Source organism: Falco cherrug, chromosome 1, assembly GCF_023634085.1.
Source record: "Falco cherrug isolate bFalChe1 chromosome 1, bFalChe1.pri, whole genome shotgun sequence".
Classification (NCBI taxonomy): Eukaryota; Metazoa; Chordata; class Aves; order Falconiformes; family Falconidae; genus Falco; species Falco cherrug.
Window position 1 is genome coordinate 119,258,480 of NC_073697.1, and position 23,895 is coordinate 119,282,374.

At 43.6% G+C, this 23,895-nt stretch overlaps 1 protein-coding gene across 4 annotated transcripts in view; it reads left to right on the plus strand.

Annotated features, from left to right (window-relative positions):
• GAS7 (growth arrest specific 7) overlaps positions 1 to 17,835 on the plus strand; it is a 102,788-nt gene extending 84,953 nt beyond the window's left edge. For 3 of the 4 annotated variants that reach the window (XM_055723720.1, XM_055723712.1, XM_055723726.1), the window contains 5 exons: positions 1,196 to 1,324; positions 3,358 to 3,481; positions 5,631 to 5,710; positions 8,079 to 8,177; positions 8,917 to 17,835. In XM_055723720.1, the coding sequence (XP_055579695.1) occupies positions 1,196 to 1,324; positions 3,358 to 3,481; positions 5,631 to 5,710; positions 8,079 to 8,177; positions 8,917 to 9,030 (546 nt within the window). In that variant the 3' untranslated portion in view covers positions 9,031 to 17,835. The remainder of the gene's footprint in view (positions 1 to 1,195; positions 1,325 to 3,357; positions 3,482 to 5,630; positions 5,711 to 8,078; positions 8,178 to 8,916) is intronic. The other variant, XM_055723730.1, reaches the window with a different exon arrangement.
• Positions 17,836 to 23,895: the final 6,060 nt, after the last annotated feature.

The following is a 23,895-nucleotide window of genomic DNA, read 5'->3' on the forward strand; positions in this document are numbered from 1 at the left end:
AACCTGTTCCAGTGCCCAGCTACCGTTCTAGTGATTTTTACTTTTTTTCTTTTTAAATTACATTTAACCTGAACCTCCCAAAAGCTCGGTTGTCTGTTGTGATATTTCCTGGCCCTGTGAAAAAAGAGTTTGACCCTGTTACCCTTGTATCTGACCTTCCGATAGCCGTAGGCTATATTAGATCACTGTGGTGCCAGTCTATCTGCCTAAACAAGGTGTGCTTTAGGCTTGTTTAACCTCTCTAGAATGTGTGCTGTAGGGTCTTGGCTGTCTTTGTAGCCTCTCTCCATTAGAAGGCTGTAGAGAGCTTGAATAAAGTTTTTTCATTAAAATAGCACTGAAGAAAGGCCAAAAATATTTGCCTTCAGCGACTATTTGACACTGTTCCACTTTGGGCCATGTTAGGTGATTACAGACCCAGCTCGCCTGTGTTGGCAGAATCCAGCATCCCCACGGGGGGGGATAATAGAAAAGGAAGTATTTGGTTGCTTCTGGGGAAGTGAAACATCTGTATCCCTTCAGAGCACGTTTCCTAGATGTCAGAATTGTGTATCAGAAAGTCGAAGAGCAGTGTGATACAAACTCTTATCAAGAGTTATTACTGACTGTCGAGTCACACGTGCTGTCTAGATTAATCTCTCCTGAGTTCATTTCAGTGGTTTAAGTAGTGCCACTCCTTGAAAGAGTTTCAACTAAATACTCAGGCTTCTGTTTAGGCTCTTTATATTTGGCAGAAATACATAAAACGTGCCCACATTTGATCTCCTTTCACTATATAGGGAGTACAGATATGTCACCAGGGTCTGCTGGCTCACCCTGCTGCAGTCAGGGTTGGCTGCTTTACTTTGTGTATTTTGGGTTTTTTAAGCAAGTTGCATTGGTTAGGCCAGAGTCAGAGCAGCCTGGGTAATGCTCTGGATTTGACCTGTGGTTTGATCTTACATGTAAGAGATTTAACAGGGAGAGAGGAAGGCAAGATTTCTGTCCTTTTGCTCCCTTCAGTAAATATTCCCTTAACGGAGTTAACTCTGAAGAGCTGAGTTTTGCAGTAGCTTCAGTCAGAACTCTTGGGGAGGAGCAGCATCGCTGTATGGCACGTGTATCGTTCCCTCTGGCCTGTCTGCTCAGCAGAAGAGCTAGTAATTAGTGCTCAGCTCCTCGTTACTGCCATTTCTTCCTTTGTTTTCGTCACCAGCTTCAGAGCGAGGTGGAGAAACCCCTGCTCAACTTCAGAGAGAACTTCAAGAAAGACATGAAGAAGTGTGACCACCATATTGCAGACTTACGGAAGCACCTGGCCAGCCGCTACGCAGCCGTTGAAAAGGTGGGAGCAGAGAGCAAACTGGAGAGTTTTATGAGATACTGCTGGTTTCAACACTAGAGCAGCTGCCCCGTGAAAAATTTCTGTTCTGCCGCAGAGAACCACAAAGGTTTCTGCTGAGTGTTTCTTGCTGTTAGCTACGCTTGCTGGGCCCCAGATGTTTGCTGCTTAGCTGAGATTTGGGGAACTGGGGGCTACAGGCAGGGCTAATGCATTCCTGCTGAACTGGGGTTTTGTTTCATCCTCCCCTTCCCAATTAGGGATGGTATATTTCTAGTATATATAATGAAAATGCTGCTTGCTCATGTGCATCTGGAAGTTGCATCTATTGCCCTCAAAATTTAAAAAATATTGCCTTAGAATAGCAGCAGGGTCAGTCCTAGGGCTTGCTTGGCTCGGTCTCCTCGTGCAGTGGCTAAAAGCAGATGGCCGAGGGAGGCAGCCTGAACTGGGCACGGCAAGCCACAAACCAGCTCCCAGTTCCCATTTTCTGCACCTCACAGCAAACATCTTCACCTGAGGAACCCAGGCACCAGTGGCACCCTAGGATCAGGGCTGGTTTAGCACGAGCGTCCAGCAGGTAGCTGATGTTGTGATGTAGGGGGAGTTAGAGCCACAAAAAGTCCTCTCTCTTTGTGGGTGTAACAGCGGGCAGGAAGCGGGATACCCCGTGCCTCAGCTGCCAAAACACTTGGGCCAAATGGTTTCTTCTTGTGGTTTGCTCTTGGGTGTGAGTTGGAAAGGAAAGTACCGTGCTCAGTCAACCCAGAAGGTTGGTTGGGCTTTCATTGCAGATCAGCGTGCACATGAGAAAGTTAACCCGGGGACAGAATTATTGCAGGATACGCAAGGTTGCTAGTCTGTATGTATGCAGGGAAGGCATTTTTCAGCAAAACAAAAGTTCTTCACAGCCATATCTGCAACGGAACACAGTCCTCCGTAGGGATATTGAAAAGAATGAATTAGTAGATCCTCGAGAAGGATTAAAAGAAGGGAAGAACCGCCTGCAGTGTGCCTGATGCAGCACGCAGCTGCTCAGCAGCTGGTTTTCCTGCGGCTCCCTCTTGTGACCTGCCAAAGCACGAGCGGGGCTTCGGGACTGCCCCTCGAAACCAGCCGAGGGACGGTGCCTCCGGGCTGTTGGAACTGGCGGGCTGCTGTGACTGCAGAAGGCTGCAAGGTGCTCGCAAAATGTAATCATCCGAATCTAGTTTGAAACGCTGTAACTGGGTAAAGAATAAATGTGGCTTATTTTGTAACAAATCTCTCCAAACCAAGTTATTTTTATTCGACATACATAGGCAGCCTTGGCAGATGTGGTGACCGTATGCATACGTGGTAGCGATGTTTATTTCTTCCAACACTTTATTAATTTGCCTGTGTAAGTTCGGTACTGATACTGATAAATCAGGTTTTAAAAGCCTGAAGAACTTAAAAGCAATTTAAATAATTAGTTGTAACCAGGTCTCAGGTTCTTGATTTCTACAGTACAAACCACTATTGTCAGGAATCTAAATTAATTTTTTCTGAAATAAGTCTAAAAGTTTCTATTGTCAGTTTTTTCTGATAAATATATATTGAATCCAGGAGGTACTTAATTTTTTTTGTTCTAAGAGACTTGAAATTCTTTCAACAATTTAGATCCTAAGAAAAGCAAATAGGAGAGCTGTCTTGGTGGTGCTGGTTAAGACATTTGGAAGAAGCTCTAGCTCCCCTTTCTTCCAGAAATAGTGAAAAAGTGACTAAGAAACACAGAAATCTGACGATGCCTCTCGTACTGTGCCTTTCTAAGAACCTGTGAAGAGCTGGGATGCTTTTGTGATTTGTTGGTGACGGCTTCTCTGTGGTGGTAGGACACTTTGTTGAACACCACACGGTGTACTAAGAACTTGAGTCCCCGTTAGGACCCAGTTTTATGCAGAGTCCCTGAACTCTTACTGACAAGTGTATGTGTGTGTGAAGGGGTCTGAGATGGCTGAAAGCAGCCGGCAGCACTTTTCCTCTATAACCTGTGACTCTTCTTTATTTACTCCAAGGCCCGGAAAGCCTTGACAGAGAGACAGAAGGACCTGGAAATGAAAACACAGCAGCTAGAGGTGAAGCTCAGCAACAAGACAGAAGAGGAAATTAAGAAAGCGAGACGGAAGTCCACTCAGGCGGGTGAGTGCCTGTGCCTCTCGGTGGTGCGAGGTAAGCGCAGCCCCGCAGGGAGCAGGAGCAAGATGGGATGCAACCTCCCATCCACCCACCTCTCTTGTTTTTTAGTATTGTAGCTACAAAGTCAAAGTGAACCATGCTACAAATCTGTTTGGTATTAAATCCTCTGGAGAAACAAGCCTAGTTTTTTCCAGGTCAGACATCGCACAAGGATGATTTTGATCATTGGGTAGAGAACAGTAAAAGGAGGATGAATTGGCCTTTTGTTTTGTTAAAATGTGCTGAGGTAACTGTGAAACTTTCAAAGTCAGATGCAAAGAAGCTCAGCTGAGGATGTTTCCTCAAGTCATAGTTCCTTCTTTCCTAAATCAGTCGCCCACAACTATGTGGGTGCCTGTTGTTACTGTGTTTTTCCTTGACAGTGAACTTTTTGTCTTTTTTCCGCTGCTAGTAGCAATTAAAATGATTTCTGTTCAGGTGATAGTGAGGTGTGTGTGCTATATTGTACTGAGGACACAGCTGCTTGATGTGACCTACACGTGTTTTACAGAGGCTCAAACCGCTCCTATAGGATCCATCAGGAATTGTCTTTCTTGAGATCCACAAAGCTGCTGTGTGCAGCTCTGTTAGTACCTTTGCTGAAAACGCATTTTAAGTAGGGCTTCCATGTTTCATCCCTTCATGAGTCCACTCCTTGGCAGAGTGGTCCTTCATAGTTCTGAGGCATTTAAAACTTCAGGATAGGCTGTCTGGGATTTGAGGAGGCATTTGCAGTGTGAAAAAAGTGAACATTTATATGTTCATTTGAGGAGAAGCAAGCTACATGTTAGCCACAGGAGGCTTTATGAGGGATGCTCGTTATCCATCTGCAAATTCACAGCCTCTCTCTGTTCTCTTGGGTCCTCAGAAATTATTTGTAATAGATACTTATTGAACAAGCAAGGGAGAGCAGATCAGATGGAAGTAACCCCGAGTTTGGTGTGAGTCTCTCCATCGCTCTGTGCCACTGCTGTGGTGTGTGGCAGGGGTGGACCTGCCCCATCCCCACAGGCAGTGCTACCCACACTCTGGCTGGGGTGCTGCGACGTGCACAGCAGCGACATGTAGTCATCTGGCTCTGAAATGAGGCTGCTGTAAGTGAACGATAGGACTAGAGAGCTCTAGACCAGCCCTTCTGGTTGCCGATACGTGGCGTTGCTTTCTGCTCTCGTAGATTGTTAGCGTGTTTCATGGCTTTCCTCTTCCTGGCTGTACAGTGGCTCAGACTCACTTGGGTGAGTGGAGGCTAAGCCCAAGTCAGATAGCTCCTTAGGAGCCTCCTGGCATGGGAGTGCCATGAGTTTGGACTTCTCATGTCAGACTAGGCATCCCCGGTCTTGGTGGATAGGCTTATTATCAAGCTTTAAGCCCCAAATCCTGGTTTCTTCACGGAGTCTGGTTGCTGCCCCAGGTTCTAAGTCCATGAGAGATTTCCAGATGCATTTCCTACTTTGACACTTGTTTGTGGAGTCCTGTTCTTGAAGCTTGATTCATCCCCAGTTTATGTATAAAGACCTTTTTGCACCTAAAAGAGCAGGGTGACTTTAAGCCCTGGACTTAGGCATCAGATCATTAGGGAAATTGTAACTGAGCCTCATTGAAAGAAAAAAGAGAATTTACTAACTGGAAAGCAGTAATCTCTGAGACCCGCCTTCCAGATTTTTCACCTACCTTTCCTTCTCCATTAGAGCAGAGACTTGCAACAAAGAAAAAATTGAAATAATCGCAGCTTATTGTGTTACTGTCCTGAATGTGGGAGGAAGCCAGAGCTCAGCTGGAATTGTGCATCTTCAGAGGCGTGAGAGTGCATGACTGTGCAGCTGGGTTGAGGTAGCAAATAAGCATCTGTCAATCTTGGACAGCTTGAGCCTGACTCTTTGCTCCCACTTTAAACAGACCTGTCTTAGAATGCAGTCTCACCTACAGAGTGCTACCCTGCAGCTCAATAGCTGATTATTATTTCCTTCCCATTTTAATTATTTTATTTTTCAGAGATAACTTTATGTCTATGACCGTTTTTTCTTAACTGAAGTAACCCTCTGTGTCTGTCTACAAAACCTGAACTGCACGCTGGCTACAGAAGACTAATGTGTGGCTGCCTTGAACTTTTCAGGAGATGACCTGATGCGCTGCGTCGATCTTTACAATCAAGCCCAGTCAAAGTGGTTTGAGGAAATGGTGACCACCACTCTGGTATGTAACTCTGTGTAGCATCTTGTATGTCTAGCATTGCAAAATTGTAATTGTGTATAATATTAATCAGTCGTAGCTAGCTACAGTGCAAAGCAGTGTGAAAAATTGGGTGATGAATCTCCCATTGTATTTCCCGTTCTCAGTTCTAATAAAAACTTACATCATTAGGGGAAGGGAGAAATAATAATTTTTTTGCAGAAGGCATTAAAACAGTTCAGGGCTGCTTAGGGGGCCAGAACACTGGAATTGTCCCCAGGAAGGATGAAATAATATGCAAGGAAGACATGGAAGAATGTGATAAATCACTGAATCCATTTATGCATTAATGAATCTTTGTAATCCATGATTTTACAATTTCTTCACAAGTATTGCTAGCTCAGAAAAGGCATGCTTTAATTGCCTATTGTTCTGTTTCTCTGAAGATAGCACAGCTCATAGTATTCACTGTAAGGGCACATACCTTTGGGGTTAAGTCACCAAGATGCCAAGATACAGCTTTGATGAGCTGTGTTCCTTGAAATACCTGTAATTTGGCTTTAGGGCTCTTCCCTCATGTCATTCCTTAGAGCCTTTCTGGACAACAGCCCATCGCTTTTAAAAGTGGGAAATAAAAATATCTTTTGCATGTCTCTTTCTCATTGGACAAACACAAAACTGTAAACTCCCCCTAATAAGAAACAGAGTAATAAATTGCTCGGCATTTGGAAGTGTGTCAGTGCGATATTTAAACTGCAGTAAATAAATAACAACAGATGGGCAGAATGGAAAACCAGGAGGCAGATATCTTCCCAAAAGCAGAACAAGAGAGAGAAAGTTTGCTGTTCCTATACATACGGGATCTGATTCTGCTCTCACCTTTACTGGTGGTTTCTCAGTGATGCAAATGACACTGACCATCAGTGCCACCGTGTCCAGATACGGCCAGGTGTGATAGCTGCGTATTGGCTCCCAAAGAAGTGTGACTCAGAAGTGCACTAGTAACAGTTCAAGAGGGGAGTTATGGCCTGCAGGCTGCACAGCAGGTTTTGTAAGTTGTGAAACTCAGGCTGAGAAGCATTTGAAGGTAAGTCTTGGTACACACGAATATAAAATCTAAATTGAAAAACAGTCTGCATCTGATCAGCTCAGATACAGGTCGGTTCATATGCAATACAAAGTTGAGTGAGTCAAGGGCTGAAGATGGTGTTTCCTTGCATACCTTCCTCCCTGAAGCTTCTGGTGCAGATACAACAGATGTTCTGCATATGGCATGCTTACCAGCACTAGCACACTCAATTCTGTGTTCTGGTCCTGCACATCTGTGCCCTAAGTAAGGGAGTCTGAGTTCAAAGTGGGCCCTTTTATCCATAAGGGCAGTACATCAACCGGCAACAACAGGAGCTCAGTCCTGTCCATACCATAAACGCCTTTGCTCTTCCTCCCCAGGCAGATAGTCTGCCACCTGAGATTTTTGTGCTGTAATGAAAAATCTGTTTCCAGAAAGATGTTTAACAAATTGCAGGTAGCACTGTGAGGGCAATGTAGCAGCCTGCCTGCTTGTAGATGCTCAGGTTGCGCTCCACCATGATGCCCATTAAATGAACACAGAATGCCCTCTGAAGGCAGGTTTTTTGAGATTTGGCCCCATCGATGTGCCTATGAATGCAGAGCTTTCTAGTGATACAGCAAAGTCCATTACAACGTATGTGTTTAAAGGCAGGCTTCCATAGCATGCTGCTTCCACTGCTCCCACTCAGATGGGTGAGAAGGGGCTAAATGCAGATTTTGGATTATAATATCCGATTCCAGGAGAAGGAGAAGGAAGAAATCAGGAGGAAAGTTAGAAATCACTGGCCTTTTTCAAGTAAAGCATTGCTAGGGTCTGCTTACTGCCAGCTGAGCAAGGTGAAGACTTGTCCCAGCTCATCATCTGATGAACAGATACAACTGCTCTTACAGGTGTCTGGTTAGACCAAGGGCAGTCATGCCTCTGAGCCATACACCCCAGTGCAGCCTCCTGCTTCCCTAAGGAATGGCTGTAACTTCTTGAGCTAGTAATAAAGCATGCAAAACTTTTTGCAGGAAGTAGATTCCCTCTTGCTTGCAGCATCCCTGAAGACAGTACTTCCTCTCTCTGCCTCGGTTGTCTCAGTTTTGGAAAGGTTTCCACCCTCTTTTCTGTTGCTAGGCTCAGGCTGAAGTGTCTTCTGTTGCTTGCTGTCTCTGATTCCCTGCAAATTAGAGGGATGTGCAGCCACAGAATTCAGCCCCAGAGCATGACCCTGGGGTAGTATCGCACTGACTGGCAGCCTTTTGTGTGTCATCCTTTTTCTGGGTCTTCAAGCTCAGCTTCCAAGAAAAATATGGACTTGTTTTTCTTCATGTCCAGGAGCTTGAGAGACTAGAAGTTGAAAGGGTGGAGATGATACGGCAGCATCTTTGCCAGTATACACAGCTGCGGCATGAGACAGACATGTTCAACCAAAGTGTAAGTCTGCATTTTGTTCGGTCCCTTTGGTCTTTCCTGCACTTCAGCTGGGCAGTGTGGTCCCTATCCTGATCTGACTAGCCTGTATCAAAAGGAGAGGCGAAAAGTGTATACAGTCAGCTCATTAGTTTGCAGCAGTACTGTACTGACCACCCTACAGTCTTACTCTTCCAAGACTCTCTGATCCTGGTTACATTTCATACTGCTGGATCACAGCTTTTTGCTGGGGGAGACACCATGATTTGAATTACATTTGGTCAGCCTGGGCCGTTATTAGCTCTCCCAGAGTGATGCACTACTCCTTGAGGTCATCTGTTCTTGCAAGAGAGATGGCAAATAATTCCACTGTTGGGGACGGAGTATATATATTTTTTTTCTTATTAAAAACTGGCTAGTTTTCAAATATTAAAATATGGGGGATGTATGCTGACCTTAGTACATGGTTGTATTTGGTGTAAGATACAGCTTGCAGAACAGGAGTCGGAGACCAATTGGCCAATGCCTGGCATAGGATGCCTGTCTCTGCTTGACATTAAAATTCTGCCTCTTCTCTGCTTCCTGCTATGAGGCTTCCCATTCAGATCTGGCTGTTGTCCACAGTGTCTTGCGTACATGGAGTTCTCACTTGTCTGCAAATGCAACGTAGGCGTGCCCATAGCTGCTCTGCGCTTTACAGAAATGACTGTCTCTGCTTGAAATGCACCCTTGACATTTCGCTTCTTGTTTTGGTTCGTTTTAGACAGTAGAGCTCGTGGATCAGTTGCTTCGGAAAGTGGATCCTGCCAAAGACAGGGAACTGTGGGTAAAAGAACACAAAACTGGAGATATCCGACCCGTGGACATGGAAATATAGACTGATCTATAGTTGTATGTGATGAGTCCACTGAATTAACCAGGCTAATGTTTGCTTTTTAAGGGTCAGAAGAGCATAGGGAAAAGGTTGTTCCACTACCAGACACCTTGTAATTTATGCCTGTACAGGCTCTCTCTGTTACATTTAGTCATTAAAATGGTCCTCGTTGTGCTAAGCCTTAAGCATCAGACATTCCAGGGTGAAGAAACCAGATGTGTGCTTCCCACCAGAGGTTCCCAATTGCACGCAGCTTCCAGAAGAAATCTGCTTTCTGGTACAGAGAGCGCTCTGTTCTTCAGTGACTTTGTGCTACATCCCTTGCATGACTATCTTTATACAGTATGTTAGAACAACCACGCGGCGAGCCTCTGGCCAGCAAGTAGTTAACTGTTTGAACATGATGCAGGAGGCAAGGAAGTCCTGATCATGAATCCTAGGTCTGTCACTGACTGCTTTCATGGCCATAGGCAAGTCAATTAACTTTTCTGGCTCCCCTGTCTATAAAAACACGCATATCTCACAGCAATGTTGTGTGAATACATTGATTTCATACAATGCAGTTTCCCACTATGGCAGTGAAGTGATGGCCCTTCTCCCAAAATCTGTGGAGAAGTCTCCTATTCTTCCTGTTTTATACTCCCTCTCAGGGATACATAAACCCATTATCATGATGATTTCTGTTCTAGCCCAATCAATAAGGTTGAAAGTGTTAACCATCGCTGTTATTTATCAGGAAAGACTTGGTTGTGCTATACCTACCTCATTAGCTGTCTGAGTGCCCTCAATGACAGAAAGAGGTTATATATACCAAGGAATAAATTAGATGTTCGAACCCTTTCCTGCTCATGCAAGATGTTTTCTCACAGAATCTCCTTAAAGAAGAGTCCCCTAACATTTTATTTGGGATCTGGGTTTAAATTGCCCTTTGTTGGTTCCTTCAGGTGAATATCACGGCCTTTAGGTATCCTTAATTACCAAGTTTGTCCAGCTAAATTGTGGGGTTTATCTTTTTAGAGCCTGATTTTCAAAGGTGCCATGAATCTGTGATGCTAGATTGCATTAAATGTAGATGTTGGTGCCCAGCACTTCTTCACCATCAGATTCTTAACCTCTAGGTTTTCCCTTTGTTACCCTTACCCACACAGTACCAAAAATTCAACACTGCTCTTGGCACATAGTGTTACGTAGTTTGGAGACTGGTTTTGAAAAGGTATTAATTTTCTCTTCCTGCTGTTATTTCTGATTTGTTTATTCAGTGTTGCTGTTAATATATTTTTTAACGTTTCATACAATGCCAGGTTTGTTAAGATTCTTGCTTTAGATTAGCAGAAACCTTGATTCTCACCACTGTGGCCTTTACTCAGTGTTTACTGTGGTGTTATCTACAGTTTCCCAAACCGTACTATTCCATTTGATCCACAGTTACGCTCCGCTTTATCTTATTGTTGCCATCCTTTTTATCTTGGCATCAAAATCGTACCCTTCTTTTATTTTACTGCTCTTCTAGGGTTTTGTGCATCGGCCTCAAAGTGCTGTGATTAGATCATTAAGAATTAGTATTACTCTTTACAAATACAAACTGAGACACAGAAAAGTCTTATCTGAAAGACATTGTAATATTGCTGCAGTGATTATTTTTCTGGTTTGTTATTTCAGACTGAATTCTGTTGCATTTTCCTATTGTTGCCTTTTTCTCAACCATCTCTTTAGCAGTATAGATTCGTTCCTGTCTTGCAAACACCTCCACAGCCCACTTCTCTGCTGCATCATTAGCCTTTATAACCTTTCCACATTGACAGGTGCAGTGCCATGACCACTGCGTGCTCAGGATGACTGTTCCTGGTGTGACACCTCCTGTACTGCATCTCCATTACACACCTCTGAATTTACAACTCTTTACTTTTTCTCAGTGTTGGAAGCATCCAGCACGCTGTTATGTGAGTCTCTCCTATGTTCCTGCAAAGACCATTGCAATACAAGTGAAACATGGTTTGCTTAAGCATTGCGTAGTCCTTCCTACCTCCTACTTCCATACACTTTCCTTTTCTGCTGCTCGAGCAGGGAAGTTTTTCTCTGATGATGATCTCTCTTTTTCAGGCTTCCTATCAATTCTCTCTCAGTCCTATTAATTTCTTTGGCATACCAATGTATATTTTTCCTATTTCTACCATGCATTTTGGAAGACAGGCACTTTTTTTTTTTAAACCAGAGGTGCGGGGTGAGCTTTCAAAACTTCAATGGCCAAAAATAACCTGAGTACTTAAGAGCTGCATCTCAGATTGACTCCTGTATTCTGAGCTGTATTGTAAATTCAAATGAGCAATCCTGATGATGCCACATTCTTGTTTTGATTGCAAAACCAAGCTAGTCATGCACTTTATACAATATTCTCCTTAATAAATACCTGAAATAATCTGTTATCAATTACACTTGAGCTTTTTATCTGTTTTGGACTGGAAATACTGTTCATTAGAACAGGTTTCTCTGAGGACTGAAATGTATTTTGCTTCCTCTACTAAGGTGTATTGAAGCTGCTCTCAATTCTCAATTGTATTTTAGGGTAATTTTTTTCCCCCTTTTGTTTTATTTCCTCACAGTTTTCCTACTTCTAGTTTTTGGTCCATTTGAAATGTTGCAGGGATGTGTGAGCTGCACAGAAGGATAATTCTTCTTTCCACTTCAGTAATCTGAGGAGAGAGTTTGTACCTGGGCTGTTAATCTTTACCAGGCCCAGCAAGCTCTGGTACAGGGCTGCTCTGCAGTGGGTGAAATGCTTCACTTACAACAAGACGCTACTCTGTAATTGGTGGAAGCGTTAGGGAAGTTTTGCTGTTGCTTGTAGAGAGTTTCCAGCTTATTTCCTGCAAAAGATGATATTCCTTTGTGATACGATGCTGCAGACAGCAGGATCAGTGTTACCTGGCTCGTTCACCTCTCTGGCTGATGGATCGTGGACAGTGTGATGCCTTACAAATCAGGGAGCGCTGAGGCCCCGGTGCTTCTGAAAGGACAGCATCTCCGAAGAAGGTAGTGGCATGTTTGAAGGAAGCATGGATGCCTGCCCTTGTGTTTGTTCCTAACAAGGTAACTTCAGGAGTTTGAGCAGCATTGTTCTGTTCATCTTCCATTGAGTTGCAAAAGTGTTGAACCCAGTCTTTTCTCATTCAGTAGCTTATGCTAAACAGCTTCTCTGGAGCAAGATCAAGCCTCATGTTACATTAAAACTGCTAGCATGTGAAAAGCAGATGTTGTTGCAATGTAGCTGATTAACAGGAATAGCAAAGTCTCTGGCCTCTATAGGTACTGAGCTTAAGGGTCATCTTTTGTCTGGCAGGTGAGCTCACACACTTGATGCAAGGTCTTACGATATTAATCACTACAGTTATCAGTGTTTCTTTGTTGAGTGACAAAGCTGTCTTACATCTCCCTACGGCTCTTTGGTCACAGAGCAGAAGGTGAGCTTTTGATTAGTACTGTTTGATTTCACCTGAAGAGGTACTTACTGGGAACCTGCGTCTGGTTCTTACCTGGTAGCTCTGCTTGCCTGGGCCTTTGGTGGTGCTGCTGGTGTTTCAGGAGTCCTGCTGCTCCTGCAGAGCTCCCTGTTTGGCTAAGCAATACTGTCACATACTTGTCTCATGCTGCCAAGCCTCTGGCTCCCCAGTGATCTCTGCTTCAGCCGGAATCCTTTGGCCCTGGTCTGAGCTCAAGGGCTCCATGAATTCCTATGGTTTGAGTCTGTTGGGTGTCCTGACTCCGGTGCTAGAGCTAGTGAGGTGCTTACCAGCTTTAACTGCAGCTACCGTACAGAATTATAAATTTTATTCATCATCCGTACCGGCCCGCCTATGTCTCCAAAGCCATTTTCTGGCACGGTTTACTCAGTAGAGTCCTTGTTGGAAATCTTTCTTTAAGGTATTCTTTCAGCTAATTTCCTAGCAGAAGGCTCATTCTGGATGAAGTGCTGTTGGCTGATTCCTGTTGGAGTTAATGAGCTGAAAGTAATGAGTCCTTTGCCACATGGGCCAAGTGCATTCTTCTCCCATCGCTGGCAAGATTCCAGTTGCTTCCACAGAGCAACATCCAAAAAAGCCTAATTCTCAGATTGCCAGTCTGCTCCAGATTCACTAATGTCTGTAATTCACCTTTGTTCATCACTTCCATGTGTTGAACGTCTTTTGAAAGACTTCAGTTGTTCCTTTATAAGAATGTTACTTCGTTATCTGACACTGGGATCTTTAGAAATAGCTTTAATTTTTTAAAAAAAAAGTTAAAATATCGTAACATCAGTGAAAGTCATATGGAAATCCCTGTTATGTTGGTAGAATAGTTTTCCACTCTGCAGCCCTGCTGAGCTGCTGCAGCGTGGCTGTGCTGCCCCTCATGTTGCACAGTTGCAGGAAACCCTGAAATCGTTTTTCCTTTCCTGTGTGACAGACTTGTGCCCCGGATCTCTCCTGCTTTATGCATCTGTGCAGTTTCACATTGCAGAATTAGTTGCTTTTTAACTGACAGCCCCATGCTGTAATGTTAGTGTTTGTAGCTGTCTTGGGACAGTGAACTGCACTGAGATCACCTCTTTTTTTTTTGTGGTTTTTGGTCTCCCACCCCCCACCCAGGAATTTTCTGTAAAGCATTCACAGGAAACTTTACATGCTCAGTAGCAGTCATAATTTGTCAGACCTTCTCAGAACCTCTTCAAATTTGTCCCTTTTTTTGATGTCATTTAAATATTTTCTGCAAGTTAGCCTCCTCATGTAGTGTCGTTTAGCCCAGCTGGTAATTAAGTACCATGAAGCCCCTCGCTCACTTTCCTCCCCATCCCTCTGGGTGAGGGAGGAGCTGGAAAGGAATGCAAAACTCGAGGGTTGAGATAAGAACAATTTAATAGTTGAAACGGAATAAAAATGAAAGAACAATAATTACAATGCTGACAATAACAGTTACAATGAAAAGGGGAAGGGAAAGAATAAAATCCAGAGGGAAAGGAAGAAAGGAGCGCGTGGTGCACAACGCAACCGGTCACCACCAGCCAGTCCCCGAGCAACGACCTGCCTGCCCCAGCCAAGCCCCCAGGTGGATACCCCAGGCATGATGCCCCACGGTATGGAATGCCTCTGGCTGGTTTGGGACAGCTGGCCTGGCTGTGCCCCCTCCCAATTCCTTGTGCCCCTCCAGCCTTTTTGCTAGCAAGACCTGAGGAACTGAAAAGTCTCACATCAAAGCCAAAACCAGCACTGCGCTAGCTCCTAAGAAGATAATTAATTCCATCCCAGCTGAAACCAGGGCATGTAGAAATGTGCACTCTTCTTTTCACCTCTTTCAAAGTGCTCGGCGCTTAGAGATTTCTTGGAACACAACAGAGAGCATGCAGGTGGACTTTGAAAATCAGGCTAACAAATAGAAATGCACAAGCCTCTTTTTTTTCCTTAGTTGTTGAATTCGTGTATAAGGTAAACATTAGGAAACGAGAACCTCCAATACTTAATGTATAAAATATAGCTGCTATACGTGTAGTTCCCAGCAGCTCCACAAGTGACACGCTGTGGTTAGGAGTGCAGCTCTAGAGCATGGGCCTACAGCTCACCTGATGCACCTGTAAAAACCCAACTCCAAAATTAAGTGAAAGAATAGCTCTGCCCATCTATTTCTTCAGTCACACACAGGGAGGAAAAAGAGCACTGCTTACCCAGGTGGGTCCTTCGCTATCAAGCACCTTAAGAAATCCAGACCAGCACTTTGAAGGTCCCCCTGGAGTGAGTAGATGTGACTTCTTGGTGTGATCAGTTGATTGTTTCCTTCTGAACTGAAAACATATTTGCTATGTATCGCTGCTGGTGTGCTCTTCCGTGCTAGGGCAGCCTGCTGGGTCTGTTCCCAGAGATGGCAGTCGGGGTCTGGTGTCCTGGAGGCAGTCCTGGTCACCCTTACATTTCCGCTTTGCGAGAACTAGGTCTTCAAAAGACAGTTTCAGAAAGGCAGTTTTCAAAATAATGAGCTTTCCTGATAACAGGCCTTTCTGGAAAGGCTTTTTGCTCCACAGCATGTGTTGAAATAGGGGAGTGAGGTCCCAGAGGTTGCTGAAGTGGTGCTGTGACCGGTTCGTGCTGGGTGGGCATTCCTCCTGCACTCACTCATGCAGGGGCAGGGAGCAGCTTACGTTCTTTCCCACAGCGGAGGTGTCTGACATTTAACATTTACATTTAGCTTAACCAGGTGGGCAATAGTCACAGGCAGATTGAAATTAAAACCCAACACATATGGCAGGAAAATAGCTGACCCAGTGGCAATTGAGCTTCTCAGCACAAGGCACTTGTCTCCCTCAGACCCCAGTGGGTCCAGTAACAGGCTCATCACTCTCTGAATTCTGCTTAACGCATGAAAATCAGTGATTAAACATTCCTTTGTATCTATTGCTTGATACAGATGCTCTCCAACTGGCACCTGGTTGTGCCAGTGGGAGACTGGTATGTGGCAGGGCCACACTGGTGACTACAGAATGGGTTTGGGCATCAGGCAGCACTGTGACGTCCTGCACCCTTGCACTGAGCCGGCTGTGAGTCCAGATATTCTCCGGGAGCTTGGAGCACAGTCTTTCTGTTGCATAATGGTGATGAAGTCTTTCCCATTAGCAAATCCTTGTCTTTTCCTGAGAAGCACTATTGTATAAATAATATTCATGACACTTGTCTTACAGTAGATAAATGTGCACCTTTCAATTCTTATTTTTTTCCTGGGTGCCAACTCTCCGTCACTGAGATACACCAGTTTTCAGGATCTTTAGTTTTAAATTTTCATAGAACGTCTCTCTTGCTTTAATGTGCTGACCAAACTTCATGCTTTTGGATGTTTTCTGAGAGCGGTAAGTGCATGCTTTTTGGAGGGGTTGTTTTGGGTTTTGTGTTGGATTTTTCTTACCAGCCACTGGGTTTGGAAGTGCAATGATTCCTTTTTGTGCTAGTGTCAGTTTATTTTTTCTTCCTGGACATTTTTTCTGAAGGGACCAACACCTAAGCACAATTTAACTTAAATTTCTAATCCCATGCATTCCTTAAGGCAGAAACCTTTTGTGCCTAATGATGCATCTGATTCTAAGAATTGTACGTGGATAAAATCTTTCATAGACCAATAAAAACAAAATCTTAGGTTAACCACATTATAATTACAGAAAAAGCAGGTAAACTTGAAACATTCAAATTTAATTCCCTCAACTTACATTAAGTTGAACTATTTCAGGTGCGTCGTAAGAGACAAACTCAGTGGATATTCAGAACAAAAGCTTTTCAGCTGCTGTATTCAGGTTCAGTGAGTGGAAAAGACTATAACTTTGAATATATGCAGTCTTTCAGGGCTACTGATTTAACAAGTAACGGCTTGTATCACACCCCTACTAAAATTCTACTAGTAGTTCCCCTTGAAGTGCCTCTTTAAATTCTGTCCGCTACAAGGGTGTAAAATACATGGATTCACCCTACCAATTCCCTAAACTCAGGAGCAGCCAGTATGCACAGATCTGTGCAGGATTCTCAACCCTCCTTCCTTTGCTCTGCACTGTGCACTCTTTTTAGGACATGCATATATCCAGTAGACCTGCCTTTGTCTCTCTGATCATTTACTGTCCAGCACAGTCCTCCTAAATTCTTAATGCTGTAAATGGAGTAGGAAATGTTAGACTTGGAAGCAACTGCATCGAAGGTACGTTGCTAACCTCATCTTCTGACACATCTTCAGTATAGGGGTCTCAGTAGAACAAGCAGTGAATTCTGCATAAAAAGTTAGGTGGCATGTGGGGCCAAAGCAGACTTTTATTGTGTGAAATAAAAAAAAACAACCTTGACTATTTTTTAAAGCAGTTGCTGAGAAGTAATTTTCTGGTACTGGAAGTCTGAAGCTGAGTGGTGATTTCAGGCATCTCACATCTGTATGACTTGACAGTCTTAGTCATTTGAATTTGGGAGCGCTTGACCTGAAATTCCTTGTTCCTTTGGAGTTTTTTGATGTGATGGCTGAGATTTTCAGAATAGCTTAAGGAGTTTGGATGTCTGTTTACCACTCTTCTGCTCCAGCAGGTTAAAAACAGTCTTTAGGGGCAGCAACCTCTATCCATTATGAAAAAAGCAGGTACTAGTATTGGACAAATATTTTCTTCTCCTCCTCAGATGGTTTCCTTTCTTTCAGCAGCCAAAGACTGTGTGAGAAATCCACGAAACAGTTTTGCAGACATTCTAACAGCAGGGATTCAAAGGCGGGCCAGACACCAGTCATACACTAAACCAGAGTTTTCTACTAAAACAAAGTTGCTTATTTGGTCCTTTTTGTGTAACTTTTGCTAAATACTTCTAAATTTCTAGGAAAGTTGTCTTTTGCCAGTACTAATGACTTATTTTTAAAGATGTTTAACCAAAACTTTATAACTTTCCATAAATTTTGGCTGAATAGACCCCTTAAATAGTTGCAGCCTCTGTCTGAGTAAGTAGTAAATCTTGAATCATTGTGCAAATTATAAGATGGCTTTTGTTCCATAAGGATACATGAAGGAATCACTTACTGAACTTAAGTTGAATGCAGAAAAGATTTAATGGGCAGATCTTCAGCTTGGGTAAACTGGCAGAGTTCAAGAGAAGCTACTTTGCCAGCTGTGGATCTTGTCCTTCAGTGTTGAAGGCATTTCCTATACATAATTTTTCTGTCTTACTGTAAAACAATTTCATATGGTTAAACTGTATTTTCCTATATTGTTCTGCAAGTTTATATGCACCACAGTGCTCATCTCATCTCCTGTAAAATAAACTGTACAGAAACACATTGAGCATGGAATTGTCTTTGCCAGTTGCTTTTTCTTCTACCAAAGCCACAGACCTTTTGAATGCATCAAAGAACACTTGGGGTGCCATAGGCACACGTACTGCTTTGTTGATACCAGCTTACTGCAGCTTCAATTTGCAATCACGTCACTCGGGCGTAATCTACTTGTACTTAGCCTTTTCAGATCTTTGCATGATACTCAGATGAATATAGTCCCTAAAGTTGCGTTTTTCTTAGGAAATCAATTTAAGAAACATCTGTAGTGAAGTGGTTTTGTTTCTTAAACAAGCAGGCAAGGTGACCGTGATCAGTCTGAAAGCAGCTGCTGTGAAATGGGAATGTTTTAAATGATCCGTAAATCTTCTACACCCAGTCAGTCCTCTACCCACAAGTTTCCCAGGCATCTTGAAGCTTAGTTGAAATGAAAACACTGTTGTGACATGTTGTTAATAAATTGTTCTGCTTTGAATATTTATATTTAAGTTCATATGCATGCTGGCAGGTTTTCTGACAACGTCAAAATCGGCCTTACCGAAATGCTGTCTAATCCAACAGCTGTCTTAGAAGTGACAGCATGGGGTACTGCTATAGAAGCAGAGCTCAGGGGCAGTGGGTGTTGCAGCTCTGCAGAACATAAGCCCACCTTCCAAGCAACGCCTGCCTTAGGGACCTTGAAGGTAATGGCATTCTACACTCATCTCACAGATCTCAATGGAATATTCTTCTAAGAATCTGTCTGGGTTTGAACTCTTGTAAAGATTTAGTTTCTGCTACCACCTGCAGAATGGCATCCCACAGCTCCGCCGTGTGTTTGCACGCTCATGTGGTAAGTAGTTGCAGACATGTGCACACTCTTCTGAGAAAAGAAAGTAAGACGCTGAAAAAGCTCCAGGTGGAAGCCTGGCTTTCACAGCAAAGTCTTTGCACCTTGCCCAAAGTAGCCTAAATCTGTTTAAAAATCTCAGAATGCTGCTTCGGATGTTGGTGCACAGTATAAACCAGCTTGGTGAATACTTAACAACTCTTCATGTACTGGGGTGCATTGAACTGCAACTTGCCAGCAATACACGTTTTAAGTCGTAGAGGGCTTTGATACAACTTTGAAACCTAAGATGGGGGTTACTATATGAGGTGTGACACTTGCTATGCTGGTGTAGTGCCAGTGCTCAGAAAAACCATGGTGAGAGGACCAGGGTGGATGGTGGAAGCAGCCTGGCAGTCTGTGACCTGTAGATGTAAAGGGCAGGAGGTTTTACTCCATTTGGCACAGGAATACCTGTGCTAGACTTTAGCAACAAAAATAATTTTGAAGTCAGCTTGTGTTCTACCTTGCATTCTTCTAGATGGTTTTTAGCACTTGCTTTGCTAAGCCTCCCTGTCTGAAGAGAGGACTCTGCAGGGCAGACTGCAATCCCAAAGCAATATGCAGAGCCAGACCTCGGCACAACCTCTTCAACACAAGGCGAGAGGAAGCCTGAAGCACCTGGTCAGCCTCGTCATCTGTGGTGCCTGTGGTCAGGGGTACACAGTGCGTGGAATCAGCTCTCCACATTCAAGCAGGTCCAAACTCCCTGCAAATTGTGCCATTTTCTGGCAATCGCACGGTCCTCCAGGCAGGGGAACCGGGGCACTGTGAGCCAAGGGCCCACGTGGAACACGGTAAATCAAACCCAGTTTTGGCATCTGCATAGACAGATGTGGCATGCTGGGCAGGTGGGACTTGCTCGGCCCCAGAGGGATGCAGGTGCACGTGTGGAAAAGGGCAGCCTCTGGGAGGGGGTGGACGGCCCAGAACTGCTGCCCAGTTCTGCAGTAGCAGGGATGCTACTGGGCTGAACGTCAGAGCTGACTCCAGGGAAGGTAGAGAAGCAAACAGGGAGAGCAGTGAGAATTTGGCTGTGATGGGAGAAAATAGTCATTACAATGTGATGAACATGGTACACAAGGAAACTGAGCCCTCAAGCCTCTGAGGCCTGGCAGCTTCAATTCCATTTTCTGGAGCTAATTGCAGTGACAAAGTTTAAAAGAAGCTGCTTCACTGTAGTTCTTTGTGGCTCCAGAAATGACTGCAAAAATACCTAAACACAACACGACATTTAGCACAGCGGATAGTTTGTGAGATTTGGCATGGCAGGCTGAAAAGAAAGAAAATACAGAAATGGGATTGGTATGAAAGCTGAAGAAGATGTCAGTAAAATATTCTTGATCAAAAAAGAAAAATGTACTAATGTCAGGAAGAATTTTACAGATCACAGCCTTCCTCTTACTGGGAGCTGAGACTGATGGGGAAAAGTAAGAAAATTCCTGAAGCAAACAAAAGGAAGAATCTGTGTCCTGAAAGGAAGGATAGTTCCTACAAAGTTGAGACATGTATGCAGCCTGTCTAACAAGCTGGTACCCTGGCCAAATAATAAGCCAGTATAGCAATGGCAGATGGGAATGCCGGGGTAGCTAGGAAAGCGAGCAGTGCGGTGGGGGACCCAAAGATGGTGACAGCTGGTCTGTCACAGAAGACACCACAAGTCCCTAAATGCCATTTGGCTGTTGTGGAAGTGCCACTAGCGAAGCTTTGACTGTTGCAGTGGGGACTGCCAGCAACATCAGGTGCCGGTGCTAGAGGGATATGAGAGGCGTGGGCCAAGAGACAGCAGGTTGCAAAACACAGATGTAGTCAAGTCGAAGTGATTTGCTCTACAGTGCAGGTGAAGAAGCTGATGTCAGCCTGGGATGAGGGGATTATGCCTGGTAAGCTGCAGCCTACAGCCTCCTGAGGTCACGGTTTGGCATTTCTCATCCTGCTGCTTTTCCACACACTCAAGGTTGTCTTCAGTTTCCACTGAAGACTGAGCCCTCACAAAGATCAAGACTGATGAAGAAATGACTTGCCTGCTGGTAGGACTTCCCTTCCTCCAGTCCTGGTATCAGGCACAGGAGTGTGGGACATCCCAACAGACCCAGAGGCACAGCATCATCTTTTTCATCTTCTGTACTTGAGGCTGGAAGTGTAGAGATAGCATTACTGTGCCATAGTTTGCTCCGTAGCTAAGGTAGACCTCCTCCCATCCCAACCTCAGCATCCTAGAGGGAAGATGGCTGTAGTTTAAGACCAAGTTGTCACATGATTCTTTATCTATTTTATTGAAGTTGCCTTTTCTCTCTTTACAAAAAAAGCGGTTGTTATATTAATTCATGTTTGCACTGGAACAAAACAGAACATTAGCACTGGAGTGTCTCCCCAGACATCCAACCTTCCCAAACTTGTCTTCTTCATCGGATTCATTGCGGTGGCACGTGTGACTCTGCCTTACTTCACTTCTGTTTGGTGCCTTGGGAGGTGAGCACATCAGACATGACAGAATTGTCACATCTCTCAATCTACTGGTTTTTTTCCGTATTTTAAAAAATACAAACCGGTATTATTGATTCCAAGGCATAACTGACAGAGAGCTCTCCAGACTGGCGTGTTTGTGCTTTACTATTTGAGCCTTTGAGGTACAGACCCTGGTATGCAGAAGCAATATATTTAAACAAAGAACATAAGTACAGATTAATAATAAACATATAGCTGACATCTCTGGCCACAGAAGGAGCCATTGTGTCTGGAAGGCTGTGCTTTATGTATAATAAAACATAAAAATTTATACCATGTCTCACAGCAGATTATTAGGATTGCATAAACCTTATTCATACAAATCAGATCAGTCATTACACTACATCTAATGGGAAAGCTTTGTTGAACCCCACAAGCTTTTCTGGGCTTGAAATTAATGTTTTTGTCATACAGGTTTTGACAGAAAGCAAAATCCTTGGCAAAGACAACTTCAAAGCTGTGGGAGTCAGATTTTAGCATGGGTTGTCTCTGATGTCCTAGGCATGAACATCCCACCATGTCTTACTTAATGGACTGACTCAGCAGAGACCAAACTGGCCGGGACTGGGAGGCTGGGCTCTCTCATCCCAAGGGAAGTCGTTAGCTCACACCAGTCTTTCTCATAAGGCGAAGGCAGTGGAACGGGTGAGCTATTGCCTGATAAAGAGAAAAATCCCATTACTAGGTCTACACAAGCATAAAACCTTGGGCTAACATTAAAGATTTGTTGTCTGATAATTAATCTATGTGCAAATCGATTAAGTAATTTACACAAAATGCCACTTGCAAAACAAACGCCGCTTAGGGTCCATCTGTCTCCTCCGCCTCTTGTTTCATCAGAGCAAGATGGTATTTCTTGTCCCTTCTCCCAGCTTTTTATCTCTCTGGTCTGTGCACTTGCAGGAGTGCTGGGAACAATTCCAGCTTCTGTCCCACATCCCAGGGACCTGCTGCAGGTTTTCTTATCAGCTCCTCCCGCTGTGGGGTTCCATGGAGGGCTGATGGAAAATCCTGGGAGGGTTCCACGGAGGGCTGAAGGAAAATCCTGGGAGGCTACCCCACTGCAGACCTTCACCTTCCTAGGAGGAGAGTCACCTGTTTTCCTGGCTCTCTTCACAGCGGTTTTCACTGACCCTGCTAACATGTTTGAGTTGTTGAGTCTGTTGCTGTCTTCTGGGCTGCTTAATATTTTATTTGGAACTGAGGATCTTGTAATATTTCTGTAAAGATACATCGTGTGTGGCCATCCAGATTTAACAAGTACTTCAGTGATCTAATAAACAATGCTGTATTTTATGATGAAACTTGCTGAGCTGTCTACTTATAAACATGCATGTGATGATTGTTTTTATCAGGCCTCTAGGGTTTGCTTGTATAAAAAAGGTTGATTTTTTATAAAATGAAAGAGGCAAAAAGACTGTACACGTAGCAGAGAGGGGGAAATGCACCTAGCAGGGACTGCCGTTGAGAGTACCGAAAATCGGTTTCTTGACCAGTTGAAATACTTTAAAATCCAATTGAAAGGTAAACTCTTTTACTGAGATACAGTAAAATCTTTCAATTGTCACATTTTTAGTACACAAGCAAAATACATTCTAAACCACTTCAAGCTTTTTAATATCTTAACCAACACCTCATCAAACCCCCCTTGCTCAAGCAGGGCTACCTAGGGCCGGTTGCCCAAGATGTTACATGTGCAGGGTTTAGGTTAAAATAGAGTGCTTGCCAGTAAAGTAAAAAAAAGGAAAAAAAAACACAGGAAAAATTCGTAACATTTGCTGTCTAACTAGCTGCAGGCTTGATAGTTACACATGTGTGTGTCTGGGGTATACATTTATGTTGTAGATAAATATTGCCTGCTAAACTTTCTATTGCCTTTTCTTTTTTCTTTTAAGTATGCCAATTAGCTCGTGTTCACAAGTTTGGAAATTGGCTCATAGAGTATTAACAAAATTGAATTTCATAGCTTTCTGGGTGAGCTGTATGCGACAATTAAAATTTCATCATAGTTCTTGTTAAATGCTGGAAGAAGGATTTCACAATATTCTTTTGGTGCTGTCGCAGTCCCATGCCATTATCCATTTTGTTCTTGTGGGAGAGAAGTTCTCTTGGGAGGAAGATGGAAGCAGCACTTACCACTGATCTATTTTGTCATTTGTCAGTGCGGGTCAGACAAACCTGCAGACTCATCAAAATGTGTGGCTTGTGACAAAAACATAGTGAAAATAAAAATGAGCAAACAAAAATTGTATCAATACATTTCATTTGGACACTTTCAAAAGAAAACATTTTGGTCTTTCATTTCATAATGATATTTCCAGCAGTAAACTTTAAGTGAAGATGCTCAAAAATACAAGCAAGAATTTGTTTCTTCCCAAGCTTTTTGGTTTTTGTTTGTTTGTTTTTGGTTTTCTTTTGGGTTTTTTTTTAATATATATAGATACTTTCATTATGCTTAAGCAAAATGTCTCTGGCTTCGCCTAAAACTATTTTTTTGAGATGGGGGATGGTTTCAGTCTGCAGAGAGAAAAGTCTTCTACACACGTATCTCTATGAAATACACCCATGAAAGAGAAAAACCAGCAACTTCTCCATTATGTGAGCAGAATGGCAGTCAAGCGTGGATAAAGCTGCTGGGACACAACGTGTATCTCCAGAACCTGCTCTTTTTCAGGGTCTGTCCTGCTCCC